Source organism: Bicyclus anynana, chromosome Z (genome assembly GCF_947172395.1).
Source record: "Bicyclus anynana chromosome Z, ilBicAnyn1.1, whole genome shotgun sequence".
Classification (NCBI taxonomy): domain Eukaryota; kingdom Metazoa; phylum Arthropoda; class Insecta; order Lepidoptera; family Nymphalidae; genus Bicyclus; species Bicyclus anynana.
In genome coordinates this window covers 14,727,611-14,742,573 of record NC_069110.1, presented here as the reverse complement: position 1 = coordinate 14,742,573, position 14,963 = coordinate 14,727,611, and the positions used below count along the sequence as shown (strand labels likewise).

Below are 14,963 nucleotides of genomic sequence, written 5' to 3'. Positions count from 1 at the left end.
ATTTTCTGAATTGATTGCGTGTGTAAAGTCTGCCAATCCGCTTTGGGCCAGCGTAGTGGGCTGTTGGCCTAACCCCTCTCATTCTGAGAGGAGACTCGAGCTCAGCAGTGAGCCGGATATGGGTTGATAACGATTCTAGATTTGATAATTTATCTGTGAAGTGGCGCACAATTCGAAATTCAAATAACTTTTCAACTCAATCTATTGCCGAGCTTGTTTTCCATGTTTAAATATCTACAACACGTGGTATTGTAGGTAACAATAAAACAACTAATTCGGTTTTTGAGATTTATTTATTTTATTACAACCCAATTTTAATATTACAAAGTGAATCTAAGACTACGTAAGGCTAATTGGACTCTTGGAACATGCATCCTCCTAGAGCCATCATAGTCCAAACTTAATAGCTACACTATACTAACCTAAATCATAAGCTGACAAACAGACAATATAACTGGGGCAATTGACAAAATTATTTAAATTCTCTGCTTAAATATTAAATGTGGCCTAGAATGACCGAGTGTCGCTACAGGCAACTTTACCAGTACGTCTGGATGGTATCAGCATTCGCAAAGTTCTGACATGGACACCGTAGCCACCTTCACACCTTCCTAGCACATTAGACTATGCGAGAGTTGCTGCTGCATCCGCAGAGACCCTCAAGCGGCGCAGATACAGCAATCTCGTTGAAAGTTACATATTTGAGCCGTATAGGGACGAAGCACTAGGACCTTGGGGTCTCAGTACCCGCTTTCTTTTTAGAGAAATCGCATGGAGATTGATTGACGCCTCCCGTGACCAGAAGGCTGGCTTTTATTTAGCTCAGAGAATCAGCATTGCTATACAACGTAGCACTACTGCCATCCTTCAGGGCTCTTTACCAATTGAAATCGATTCGGAGGAATTCTACGAAGCCTAAGTCGTATATATAAGTTGGTTTATTTCAAATTTAGTACTTAGTATATATTTTTTTTATATAATATGTAGGTAGTATTTAGGTAGTCAATTGAAATAGTATTATTATTAAGCGCTTAAAAAGAAAATAAAGAAAAGTAAAAGCAACGAAGCAGGTTACAGGTATTAGTAGGTAAATAAATCCACAAGCAACAAACTTAAATACATAGGTACAGCAGTAAATATAACTATGCTGAAAATACGAGTAGTTATGTATACCTATTTGCTAATCAGGACATATGACACCCAACACATCGTTGTTAAAAGATTTACTACACTTTCTTTAATACTACTGCTAGGTAACTTAATTAAATAGCAAGACAATATTATGTACTTCATACGTACCTACGAATTATATATCTACCTTGTACCTATGTATTCTGTGTATCACGTGCTTATCATCCTAAGAATCTTATTTGTACAGAAACCTTACAAGTAAATAGAACCTAAGTACCTCCTTAAATTTAATAGTTTTATAAAACTAAAGTAAAGTCTAGGTAAACATTTTAAAAATATTCAAGTGAACCACATAAAACATAAAGATTTAGAGGGAATTAAAAATAATCCTATAACCAGCTGACTCCCTTGAAGTCATGAGTTCAAGTCTACTAATTTGGCTACGACAAGTAAAAAAAAAATAGTACGACATACTCTACAGGGTGATAGCTAATGTGACCGTTAAGATTACATACACAAAAAATTTTAAACATAAAAAAATAGTCAGTCCCATTTTTAGGAAAAAACTTACTTAGTAGTAGAAAAAACTAAACGTTTAAACTATCGCTTGAAACAACTACTTTAAAATAATTACCAAGTATAAAATCAACGCTTTTCAGAACATGGTATGATTAAACTTCACTGAAGGATGGGAATTTTTAATTTTGTACAAAAATCGATATAGCTTTAAAACCTCAAAATTTCGGCTAACTAAAATTGCATTATGTTAGTAAGCGTTGATATCAGCTATCACCTCGTTACGTATGTCGCAATATTTACAGGACACCCTGTAGGTATATTTTTTATTAATGAACACGCGTAACTTTTTACTTATAGGTCCAATTTTGATATTTTTTTTCGAATTACGTCCTATATAAGTTTTGAAAAAAAATCCTATACAAGTAGGAAAACAGGGAAAAATTTATTACCTACCCATCAATTTTAAAGTAAAGCTACGCTTAACTTTTTATAGCGTAAACCGATTTTTATAATTCTTTTTTGGATAGATAAAGCCCATGTTATTGTTATAAAAAATGTACCATATGGATGGAAAAACAGGGTTGATATATGTAAGTAAATGGCTACTTAAATTTAGTAGTTTAAAAAAAAAATAGTCTAGGTAAGCAGTTTAAAAAAAAGAGTAACTACATCAAACACAAACATTTAGATGGTATTAAAGATCTACAACATAAAAATGAAACTTGAGTCTTCCTAACCGCAAATCTCGCGAACGGTTAAACTGATTTCGCTAATTCTTTTTTAGAATACCTACTCCTTGAAATACGAGGATGGTTCCTACGGAAAGAAAAATTAAAAAAGTATAAAAAAATCCTATACTCCCACACACCTATGAATCTTATTTGTACATAAAATTATTATTATATAAAGAAGTAAATAGAACCTAAGTACTTACTTTTTGTAGTCTTATAAAACTAAAGTAGAGTTTAGGTAAAAAGTTTAAAAAAATCAAGTAACTACATAAAAAAACAAACATTTAGATGGAATTAAAAATCTATAATATAAAAATGAAACTTGAATCTTCTTAAGCGCAAATCTCGCGAACAGCTGAACTAGTTTCGCTAATTATTTTTTTAAGAATACCTACTCCTTGAAGTACGAGGGTGGTTCTTACAGAAAGAAAAAATTAAAAAAGACTAAAAAAAAAATTCTATACTCCCATACACCTACGATATCATACTATGAATCTTATTTGCAAAGAAACTTATTATAACAAGTAAATAGAACCTAACTACTTTAATTTAGTAGTTTTATAAAACTAAAGTAGATTCTAGGTAAACAGTTTTAAAAAAAGCAAGTTACTACATAAAACACAAACATTTTGAAGAAATTAATAATCTATAATATAAAAATGAAACTGAATCTTCCTAAGCTTAAATCTCGCGAACCGCTGAACTAGTTTCGCTAATTCTTTTTTTAAGAATACCTACTCCCTGAAGTACGACGATAGTTCTTACGGAAAGAAAAATTTAAAAGGTCTAAAAAAACTATACTCCCATACACCTAGCTAAGATATCATACTTTGAATCTTATTTGTAAAGAAACTTATTATAACAAGTAAAGAGAACCTAACTACTTAAATTTAGTAGTGTTATAAAACTAATGTAGAGTCTAGGAAAACATTTAAAAAAATTAAGTAACTAACTAAAACACAAACATTTAGATGGAATTAAAAATCTATAATATAAAAATGAAACTGAATCTTCCTAAGCGCAAATTTCGTGAGCGGCTGAACTGGTTACGCTAATTATTTTCTCAAGAATACCTACTCCTTGAAGTACGAGGATGGTTCTTACGGAAAGAAAAATTAAAAAGTTTAAAGAAAAATTTCTTACTCCCACACACTTACGGTATTATACTATGAATCTTATTTGTATAGAAACTTATTATATAAGCTAGTGAATAGAACCTAGCTACTTAAATTTAGTAGTGTTATAAAACTAAAGTAGAGTCTAGGAAAACATTTTAAAAAAAATAAGTAACTAACTAAAACACAAACATTTAGATGGAATTAAAAATCTATAATATAAAAATGAAACTTGAATCTGTCTAATCACAAATCTCGCGAACGGTTGAATTTATTTCGCTAATTCTTTTTTTAACAATACCTACCTCCTTGAAGTACGAGGATGGTACTTAAAGAAAAAAAAATTAAAAAGTCTAAAATAAAATTCTATACTCCCATACACCTAGCTACGATAGCATACTATGAATCTTATTTATACATAAACTTATTATATAAACAAGTAAATAAAACCTAGCTACTTAAATTTATTAGTGTTATAAAACTTAAGTTGAGTCTAGGTAAACATTTAAAAAAAAAGTAACTACTTAAAACACAAACATTTAGATGAAATTAAAAATCTATAATATAAAAGCGGCCAAGTGCGTGTCGGGCCACGCGCAGTGTAGGGTTCCGTAGATTAGGTTAGCACTTTAATCCCTTATGTAATGCACAAAAGTACCGATAACGATACCCCAGACCATAAGATAGATGATAAAAAATTCATCCTCACTTTGCATGTAGGGAAGGAACCCCAATATTTTTATTTTCAATTTTCTTATTACCTCTTTATAGACGTAATTAATATACATATAGCTTTATCAAATCTCATCTTTCTAGTTTAACAGACTCTGAGTAATCGTACTGACAAGAAACAACATAAATTAACTCTTGAAAGCTTCATATTTTACAAACGGATCCCTGAATCGAAATATGTTGATAGAAAACCCCTTACAACTTTTAAAGATGTTCCACACTATGAAATTAACGAACAAAAAATCATCCCCACTTTACATGTAGGGGAAAAAAATATTTTTCAAAATTTTATTGTACTATTTTGTTTACATTTATAATTTACATATTCTTATTTAGTAGTAATAGTCTCTGCGCTAAACCGCGGACGAACGGACGGACAGACGGACATAACAAAACTATAAGGCTTCCTTGTGGACTACGGAACAATAAAAATTAAACTTGAATCTTCCTAAGCGCTAATCTCGTGAATGGCTAAACTTTTTTCGCTAATTCTTATTTTAAAAATACATACTCCTTGAAGTAAATGGAAGGTTCTTACAGAACGAAAAATTTAAAAAGTCAAAAAAAATATATATACTCTCATACGATACTATGAATCTCCCCAACCTACGATATCATACTATGAATCTTATTTGTACAGAAACTTATTATGTAAACAAGTAAATAAAACCTAGCTACTTAAATTTAGTAGTTCTAAAACTACAACAGTCTAGGTAAACAGTTTTAAAAAAATTAAGTAACTACATAAAACACAAACATTTAGATGGAATTAAAAATCTTTAATATAAAAATGAAACTTGAATTTTCCTAAGCGCAAATCTCGCGAACGGCTGTACTTTTTTCGCTAATTCTATTTTTAGAATACCTACTCCTTGAAGTACGAGGATAGTCCTTACGGAAAGAAAAATTTAAAAACCCCTAAAAAAATCTATATTCCTTTATAAACAATTCGTAATAATACTTAAAAGGCAATTTGAACTTTAATACCATACCATAAAAATCAAGTGTTAGTGAAGAAGTTCCGGGAAGGTAAAACAATTGGTTGACGTTAGTGTAGGGGTACGGTAGGGGTAGGGGTAAGGTAGGGTTTAAGTGTGAGTAGGGAAGGGTAGGGGTAGGAAAGAAGGGCACATATGTCAAAGCGAAGTTTGACCGGGTCTGCTAGTAGTTCTATAGGTAAATAGCTGTGACCGCCTTGAAGGCAGTGCCAAGCCTACTATTACTTCGATTTATTGACACCTCCGTCAAACCGATCATTAGAACATAATTACCTACCTACGATGTTATTTCACATCGTTTCGTACACGGTTGATAAAGTTCCGGCAAACAAAAAATAAATCGGTTTTCATTCAAGTATTAATAGCCTGAAGTTAGGATGCTGCCAATGCAATTTAAAATTACAAGTACCAAGAGGCTACCAAACACAATCACACACAACAACACAGTACAAATACCATTCAATACCATTCAATCCTGACTTTTCAAAAGTGATTTCAAAGTAAGCCTAATTGAAATAAATGAATTTTGAATTTTGATTCGAGCTAGTCAGTCAGTTATTCTATCAAGTTAATCAGCACGAGCTGTACTTACCTACTTGATACGTAATTACGATTACGAATTATATATTATAACTATTAATAGTATATCTACAGCTTATCACACTAAGAATCTTATTTGTTCAGAAACTTATTATACAAGTCAATAGAACCTAACTACTTAAATTTTGTAGTTTTATAAAACTCAAGTAAAGTCTAGGTAAACACATAAAAAAATTCAAGTAACTACATAAGACACAAAGATCTAAAAATTAAAAATAATTCTATAAAAAGCAGTGACTCCCTTGAAGTGTCAAGGCTAACTAATTTGGCTTTTTTTACTTTTAGTACCTATCTACGGTGGTGTTTCGCATCGTTTCAGACACTGCTGCTGCAAAATAATGGGTTTTCATTCACGTATTGATAGTCTGAAGTTAGGATGAAGCCTTCGAGCTCGGAAGCGTATATTTTCCGTAGATATTTCGTCTTTTATACTATGGTATAAATTGACCGCCCTACCCGAATTTATCTCGTTGTTATTTTATTATTAAAATTTTTGATCTAAGTACAATTTTTACTCACATCTCAGGGCAAATTTTCTTCAGGTTTAAATCAAATAAAATGTATATAATTTAATAATTATTTACATAATCCAATGAACGGATTACTAACAATAGAACGGAGCAATCTTTTATGTCATCACAGTAGCAATCCCACGCTTTAAAGGCGTTTAACAATACCATTATCGTCAATTCCATTGATAAAGTGAGAATTTATTCGACGTTTCCATTTAAAAAAGACAATACATTATTGTAGGTATCTTCTGCTGTAATTAAAAGTGGAACATGCAACCATGCGGTCGACGCCTCAATCGTCGACGCACGCACTATAAATTGAAGTCGCACAACCTATATTAGTAAAGTGTCAGTCACAATGTACGTAAAACATCGGCGCCTATCAACCAATTGGTTTATCATTTTACTCATCACGACACGGACACAATATTATTTCCCTAACATTATTTTCTTAGAAATGTCTTGAAGGTATTTCTAAGAAAATAATATTATACTTACCTACTAACATTACTTTTTAAGTAAAAAGTTAAACTTGATTCAATAATAAAGGCAATATTGTTGAATCAAGTTTTTAGACATAAATGTATTTTGCCGACTTAAAAAAGGGAAGAGGTTTTAATTCGATCGTATATATTTTTTAACATCAAAATACGTTTTGAAAATAGGATTAAAATGTTTATACCTAAAAATAATTTAAAAATTTCCAATTAAAGAAATATATACTCGTAAATGCCTTAAAATCTAAGACGAATCCTTACAAGGGCACTGTAACTTGTCACCTATCGTGTTGTATGGTTCAGAATGTAAAAGAAAGAGATAACAATGCACACGAATTTTCAGATTTAAAAGTTAAAAATTATAAATAACCGCATTTTGATTTTGATATTATACTAGGATAGATAAAATAAGGAACGTTTTAAGGGGAATTCTGAAAGTGGTGAAATTGACAGATAAAGATGAGGAGTAAAGGGCTAGTAGCTTCATAACTCAAAAACCACCAAATGCAAATGATTTTAATAATAACAATATAAATTTTGTCGCTATATTGGAAAGAAAAATGATCTCACGAAAACCCAGTTTGGTATTATTTTAAAAAGCCATTACCATAACCCAGAATGTGGTAAGTGTTAAATAAATATTTACATATTGCCTGGAATCACTGCAATTTTACAAATTATAATTTATATATTTATATTTTAGTTTTATTTATATTTTAGTCTAAAAATTTTATTTACATTTTCGATGTGATGTGCTGAGTGGGATTCTTTACTCTAAAAGAGTAATATGTACAAGTAATGTTATTTTTTTATAGTTAAGTATTATCTAATTTTTTATTTATCAACTAAACTTAAACATGTTTATTTTATAAGAATATTAAGACTACCTACTTAAATTGACTACCTAAGCCTATAGGAATATAAATTACATATATATTTACATAAAAAAAGAAATATAATAAATTATATCTAAAGACTTACTGACTTAGCCTCTTAGCATTTGTCCGAATCGATGTTCATTGAAAAAGTGCCAAAGAGGCTGGCAGTATTCCCACGTTGTTTGGCAATACTGATTCTCTGACCTAAACATAGTCCAGTCTTCTGATCACGGGAGGCAGAGAAAAAATCGCAAAGCAATTAATCGACCGCTTTTGCGATTTCTTTAAAAAGAAAGCTCGAATCCCACGGTCCTAGTTTTTCGACCGTAAACGGCTCAAATACGTAATCTCCGACGATAATGTTATTAGATATTGTATGTATAAAAATACTAAAATAGTATCACTATCTATATCTATACTAATATTATAAATGCGAAAGTAAGTCTGTCTGTAGGTCTGTCGGTCTGTCTGTTACCTTTTCACGGCTAAACGGCTGAACCAATCTAGATGAATTTTGGTATAATGGTAAATGGGAACTTAGAGCAAACATAGGGTACTTTTGATCCTAAAATAAGGGTTAAAAGTTTGTATGGAAAGTCCTTCATTTTTAGAGTTAGGCATAATTTTAAAAACCTGTTCATAAATCATAAAAAAATGCAAAATTTAATTTAATTCAAGATTTTTTTAAATCAACCTCTAAAGTGGTGAAATAGGGGTTGAAAGTTTACATTGATTTCCACGCAGACGAAGTCGCGGGCGTCCACTAGTATTATTAAGTCAAACTTATGTATTACCAATTTCTTAGGTAAACTCTATCCTATTTTATAGTTACAGCCGTTATGAACGAGTCCTAACTAAGTATGCATGAACGAGTGTACTCTCGCTTTCCGTGCATCAACAAAAACAATGAGAAAACTGCTTACAATAATAAATCACCTACGTACAATAACTCTCGGGGGATTACATCGCGCCCGATCTACTATTACAATACTTACCTAACTTTTATCTGGGAACAATTGCTCTAACTAATCGCTCCCATAGACTTGGACGGCGAGTAGCAGTTGAGTACATGAGTGGTGATTGCATACATATTCTGACAGGCTGATGGGATGATGCTGCCATCACGAATGGATATGGATGTCTGGCTACGGGAGCAGCTGTTCCAACTAAGCTTATTGTTTTCTTTGGCAACTTCGGTGGTTGACTTTTGGTTGAATGTCTTCGACTTCCTCCCCCTAGCAACAAAATTGGAAAGCTGGATTTGGTCGGTCTAACACTTCTTGTACTGGTCGGTCGACTGGTAGTAGAAGGAAATGTTTCTATTATCTCAGGAAAAACGCTGTCATCATAATCTCTCTCTTCAGCAACAGGTGCGACGTACATAACCTGCTTGAGACTGTTTATGTCTTGAACCAATTTAGCGTGCTCTTTGACTATATCGTCACGGTTCCAGAGCAGATCGATTCTACGTGATATTTCGTTGTGGTCTTGAGTTGCGCTGGGCCAATATCTTGGGGTTGTTATGTCCAACATCGATGTTAATTTCTTCTGAATTTGCCAACCTAATGAAAAGATAATGTCTTAGTAAATATGTAAAAAAAGTGCTAAAGTACAGAAATACACTTATTCGGATATATTCCATGAGGTCTAAGATTAGAATTCCGAGTCAGGCCAACTAAAAATTCTCATGGGTTTTCCTTCAAATAATTCTAAATGTTGGATAGACACTGTTGTTGATCTAGGAGAGTACGTAAAGCCGTAAAATCTCTGAACTCTCCAGTTCTATCGATGCAATGTATTCGCATAGCTTTAATTTTAAATTTACGACTTTACTTATCATCTTTTTAGGGTTCCGTAGCTCAAAAGCAAAAAACAGAACCCTTATAGGATCACTTGGTTGTCCGTCTGGCTGTCTCTCTATCAAGACAAGACTGTCAAGACGTTTTTCTCAGGAACGCGTGGAAGAAATAAGCTGAAACTCATATCAAAAACTCAAGTCTACTGTTCCTTAGAGCTGTGAAAAAATCGAACTTCTAAGTCAATGCAATCAAAAGATACAGCCGTCTATGCTGCAAATTTTCGACATTCGCATGGAAATTTTCTCGTGAACACAGAGTCTTGAAATTTGGTACAAATCAACATCTTATACATAAGGGAAAAATTGGGAAAAGCATACATCATATAATAAAAAAAATAATAATAATTATAAATTTTAAACATGGGGTCCTGGATTCGAGTAGTACTGGGTCGTGATTTGATACTGATCTTTTACTAAAATGCATTTAATATTATATACATAAATATTACCTGAGTCAAAAGATCTCAGAGGCATTGCAGATGGGTAGTCAAAACACTCGAACTGAAAAAAAAATACGAATCGTTAAGATAACAGAAAAATAAAGAAAATAAATTAGCCACATGCGTAGTAAGTAAGTACAATTAACGAAATGTAGTAGAAAGTACACAACAATAGAAGAAGGTATTTAAAAAATATATAAACAACAAAAAATTGGGAAACAAAGCATTGCCGGTTTGATGTCAGTTCAAAACGAATGCAATCATATCATCAGCCGTGAAAACAACTAATTAATTAATTAACAAACACGCATAAGTCTCCGTGATAAGATTGTATCGCGGAAGAAATTAACACATATATAACATGCTTACAACAGGCAACAGCTAAATTAACTCGCTAAAGCAATATTTATTCGCAAAACAAAAATCTTTGGTCGCTCTACACGGAAATTGACTTGCTGGTTATAACTTCGTTATAACTCGCGCGAATGCACGCCCATTGAGATGTTATTAAAATGGAGATACATTCATATAGAAAATTTCACTTAGTCCTCATATGCACTAGAGCTTTGTAAACGGACGTTAATTAAGCGTTCAAATACAACAAATGCATTCCCAAAGATATTATGTTGACACGACAGCGTTTTTAAAACACGACGTTTTTCTCGTACAGTGTTGCATTTTCAATTTTGGACGTTGGAAATAGTCAACGTCCAAAATTGTCCTTCATTTAACTTCATACTATATTTGAAAGCTTTTAACGTCCGTCCGTAAAACTCTCGTGCAAATGGCGGCTTAATAAAAGAACACGTTTATGTTTTAACAGTTTTTAAAGTTTAGTTAATGACAATTATATCTAAAATAACCTTCGCTTAAAGTACAATAAAGCTGTTTCGAATAAAACACCAGATTCAGAGCAAAAAAAAACATAATTATGATTGAATTTGCAATGAAAACTTAAAAAGTGAGTGCCAAAAGTTGTTTTTGGCACTCATTTAGCCCTCATTCGCACGAGAGTATTTTTACCGAACGTTATAAAAGCGTACAAATATAGTATGAAGTTATATTAAGGTCTATATCCAACGCCCAACATTGAAAAAACAACACTGCTCGAATGTTTTAAAAACGCTGTCGTGTGAACATAATTATACTTAGGTACGCATTTGTTGTATTTGAACGCTTTTTTAACGTCCGTTAAAAAATCCCGTGCGAATTGGGCCTTAATGAGGACTTTTTTGGTCGCTTATTGCGCATCCTTATTAATAAGAGGTCAATGGTACGACGAACGTACCCGCGATGGCGTCCACGATGGCGCTCAGGTACTATTTACGGAATCAGAGAACACGTCGATATGAACACTTTGCTAAAAGTTCGTACACATGGTACCGTGCATGCCACCTCGGACGCCGCGGTTTAACTGTCGCTTTAGGGTGCCATCATTATCATCAATCATCTCCTCTCAGAATGAGAGGGGTTAGGCTAAGTCCACCACGCTGGCCCAATGCGGATTGCCAAATTACACACACGTAGAGAACTAAGAAAATGCTCAGGTATGCAGGTTTCCTCACGATGTTTTTCCTACACCGTTTGATTTAATTTCTTAAAATACACATAACTGAAAAGATCGAGGTGCATACCCCGGACCGGATTCGAACTGACGCCCTTCGGAATTGGAGTCGGAGGTCATATCCACTAGGCTAGCATGGCTTTAGGACGTATTCTCTGAGAAAGCAGGTTGCCTGCGCAGATCAACATGTGCTTATCGGTATTTGTTCATGCAGATACCGGTACATAAAGCAAGCAACGGTGAAAGAAAATCTTCGTGAAGAAACCTGCATACCTACCTGAGAATTTTCGTAATTCTCTAAGTGTGTGAAGTCTGCCAATACTTATTATGCCAGCGTGGTGGACTATTGGACTATATGAGAGGAGTGCTCGTGCTCAACAGTGAGCCGAAAATGGGTTCATAATGAAGGTATGTTAAAAATTTCGATTACTTTGACTTATGTTCGACTTTAAGCAAACAAATCAAACATTAGCAAATTTATTATTGCACAATACCTACTTAATCATTTAACAAAACAGTTGGTACGTATATAGGTATAGGTAAGACATCACTGCTATGGAACGTGACCTCATAACTTTAAGTATCGAGTTACATTACCTTTAATTTGCGACTGTTCTAGCTATGTAACCTGATTCGAATACCTACCTACAGCTCCTACGGATTATCTTGACACCTGGCTCGAATGATGTTTGTACTGTGTTTGATTGCTTGTGTTTGGTAGCCAGACAACAAGATAATGCGCACGAGTTACACTCGTACGTACATATTTTACAACCTAAGCAAATACCTACGTAGGTTGTGAAATATGTAGGGACGTAGGTACCTACACTATATCCATTTTTTGTTTCAAGTTTGAAATATAGAGGTTCTATTGTATAATTTCTAATGATAACCACAAACGGTCAATTATTCTCACGTTTCTGTAGCACCCACAACTATAATTGATCGTGTGTTGGTCACTGCGTACATGATTTGTATGGCGCGTGGGTACTGCCGTTTGGTTTTCAGAAACTTGAGAATAATTGATCGCCAATGGCGTGTATAAATTAATGTTTAGGGAAATGCCTATAGGTACATTTAAATTTATTAAGTCCAAAACATGGCTAAAACTCACGTGACGAAACGTCGGTGTATGCCCGACTAGTTTCGAGCCTATACGTCTTAGTCATGAGCTGGTTCTTGCAACGCGTTGGCTCGCGCCAACATAAAAACACACGCAGACACAAAAAAACATTTAGGCTGATCCAAATATTTCCCAGTTGTGGGAGTCGAACCCACGGCAGGGATGCAAAGAGCATGGTCAGTCAGTGCGCCACGCGGTCGTCGGACATAATTACTTAAATTCATAAAAACAAAAGCAGACACAGGAAAACATTTATGCTCATCCAAATATTTACCTGTTGTGGGAGTCGAACCCACGGCCGGGATGCAGAGAGCATGGTCACACATTGCACCACGCGGCCGTCAGCTACAATAACTTAAATACATAAAAACAAATGCAGACGCAGGAAAAAAGCCATGCTCATCCAAATATTTCCCAGTTGTGGTAATCGAACCCACGGCAAGGATGCAGATAGCATGGTTAGTCACTGCGCCACGCGGTTTGCTCCTTTAATATTATTATTACCTGCGTTCCACTATATCGCGGACTCAGCACTCTCACGTCCAGCATGCCGCTAACCACGCACATTGAGTACGCTTGCCACACAACCAACCACCGATACATTGTAACACCGACTGACGAAGTACGAACGACGAACGATGACTATCTCGTGTCGACTTGCATTCGCCCAAGGAATCAGATTTCAGTGCGCGATGCACTCATCGCTTCCTTCACTTTGCACGCCGATTTCTCGAAGTGTCCATAATGTATTTGATTTGATCAACCCATAATCGGCTCACTGCTGAGCTCGAGTCACCTCTCAGAATGAGAGGTGTTAGGCCAATAGTCCACCACGCTGGCCTAAAGCGGATTATGAGTAAGCGTATGTGAAGTCTGCACTCCGGAGACTTCACATACGCTTACGCTTAGATAATTACGAAACTTCTTTGATATGCAGGTTTCCTCACGTTGTTTTTCCTTCACCTTTACACGTGATACTTAATTTCTTAAAATGCACACAACTGAAAAGTTGGAGGTGCATGCCCCGGACCGGATTCGAACCCACACCCTCCGGAATCGGAGGCAGAGGTCGTATCCACAGGGCTATCAAGGCTACTCCATAATGTATAGGTAAGTGACATTTCAGGGGTTTTATACACGCATGTCCTGACAAAGTCTCGGGACGAATTTGTAGCGTCACTCCCAAAAGATAAGTGCTTCAGTGAATTGAATTCAAGGCTTCAATTCCATAAACAATTTATGGCAGGCGCACAGACTAATATAATAATAGAGACTAATATTATAATATAATAATAATAATAGAGCTGGGTTTGATGCAAATAAGAGTATGGGAGACCGAGACATAGTAAAATCCTTTAAAACACATTTGCTCGTAAAGTATGGCTTATTTCACCAATTTCAATATCGTAATGTATCTCATTACACACGTGTGCCGTAATGTAAACTGCACATGTGCCGTAATGTAATAGTTAAAGTTATGTAAAACTTTTATCAATCGTCTAAAAACGAACGGTACTTTTTAAAATCTAGGCAAAGAGTTATTATGTCAGAAAAAAGCTAACATTTAATGAATAAAATTAGATTTGTAAGATAAAATATTATAAAAAAACATTAAATTCATTAATTATAATAATTTTGACAATAAATGTCAACCATTTATCTGCATCAGAAACACAAAAATAATAAATTTCCATTTTGATACGCTTGTCATTTTCGGAAAGTGTGTTCAAAGTGTGTTTCCCCGCAAATGTGTTATAAAACATCATATGACATACGTGCACTTTAATAATTACAGCCTCTGCTTCCTTACTACAGCTCTCGCCTTTGGCTCGAGCTTACAATATCATCTCGGCTGTAATTTTCAACTTACCGCACTTATATCATAATGTACTATTATAACACATTTGCTCGTAAAGTATCGCTTATTTCACCAATTTCAATATCGTAATGTAAAGTAAAATGCACATGTGCCGTAATGTAAAATAAAATAAAATAAAACCTTTATCACCCGTCTAGAAACGAACGGTACTTTTTTAAATCTTGGAAAAAGAGGTTTTATTTCAGAATAGTGCTGTGCTCAACATTTTATGAATAAAATTAACTTTGTGAGATAAAATTTAATAAAAAAACATTTAATTCTTTTTTATAAATTTGACAATAAATGTCAACCATTTATCTGTATCAGTAACACAAAAATATTAATTTGCTTTAGTAGTAAGTAGTAGTAGTACTGGCTGTTTTTGGTGCATTTTCGTAAAAAAAACG

The 14,963-nt window shown here is 34.0% G+C and overlaps 1 protein-coding gene across 1 annotated transcript; it reads right to left on the bottom strand.

Annotated features, from left to right (window-relative positions):
* Positions 1–988: 988 nt before the first annotated feature.
* LOC112055109 (uncharacterized) lies at positions 989–13,335 on the bottom strand. Its single transcript, XM_024095111.2, has 3 exons — positions 13,203–13,335; positions 10,021–10,072; positions 989–9,275 (listed from the first exon to the last, which is right to left on the bottom strand). Exons 1-3 carry the CDS (start codon positions 13,299–13,301, stop codon positions 8,716–8,718), a joined length of 711 nt encoding a protein of 236 aa, XP_023950879.1. The 5' UTR covers positions 13,302–13,335; the 3' UTR covers positions 989–8,715.
* Between the last annotated feature and the right edge of the window lie 1,628 nt (positions 13,336–14,963).

Coding starts and splice junctions, on each gene's coding strand:
- LOC112055109 (XM_024095111.2), bottom strand. CDS start 13,301: ATGTATCGGTGGTTGGTTGTGTGGCAAGCGTACTCAATGTGCGTGGTT. Junction 10,073..13,202: donor CGCGATATAGTGGAACGCAG/GTAATAATAATA, acceptor TTTTTTTTTCAG/TTCGAGTGTTTTGACTACCC. Junction 9,276..10,020: donor TCTGAGATCTTTTGACTCAG/GTAATATTTATG, acceptor TCTTTTCATTAG/GTTGGCAAATTCAGAAGAAA.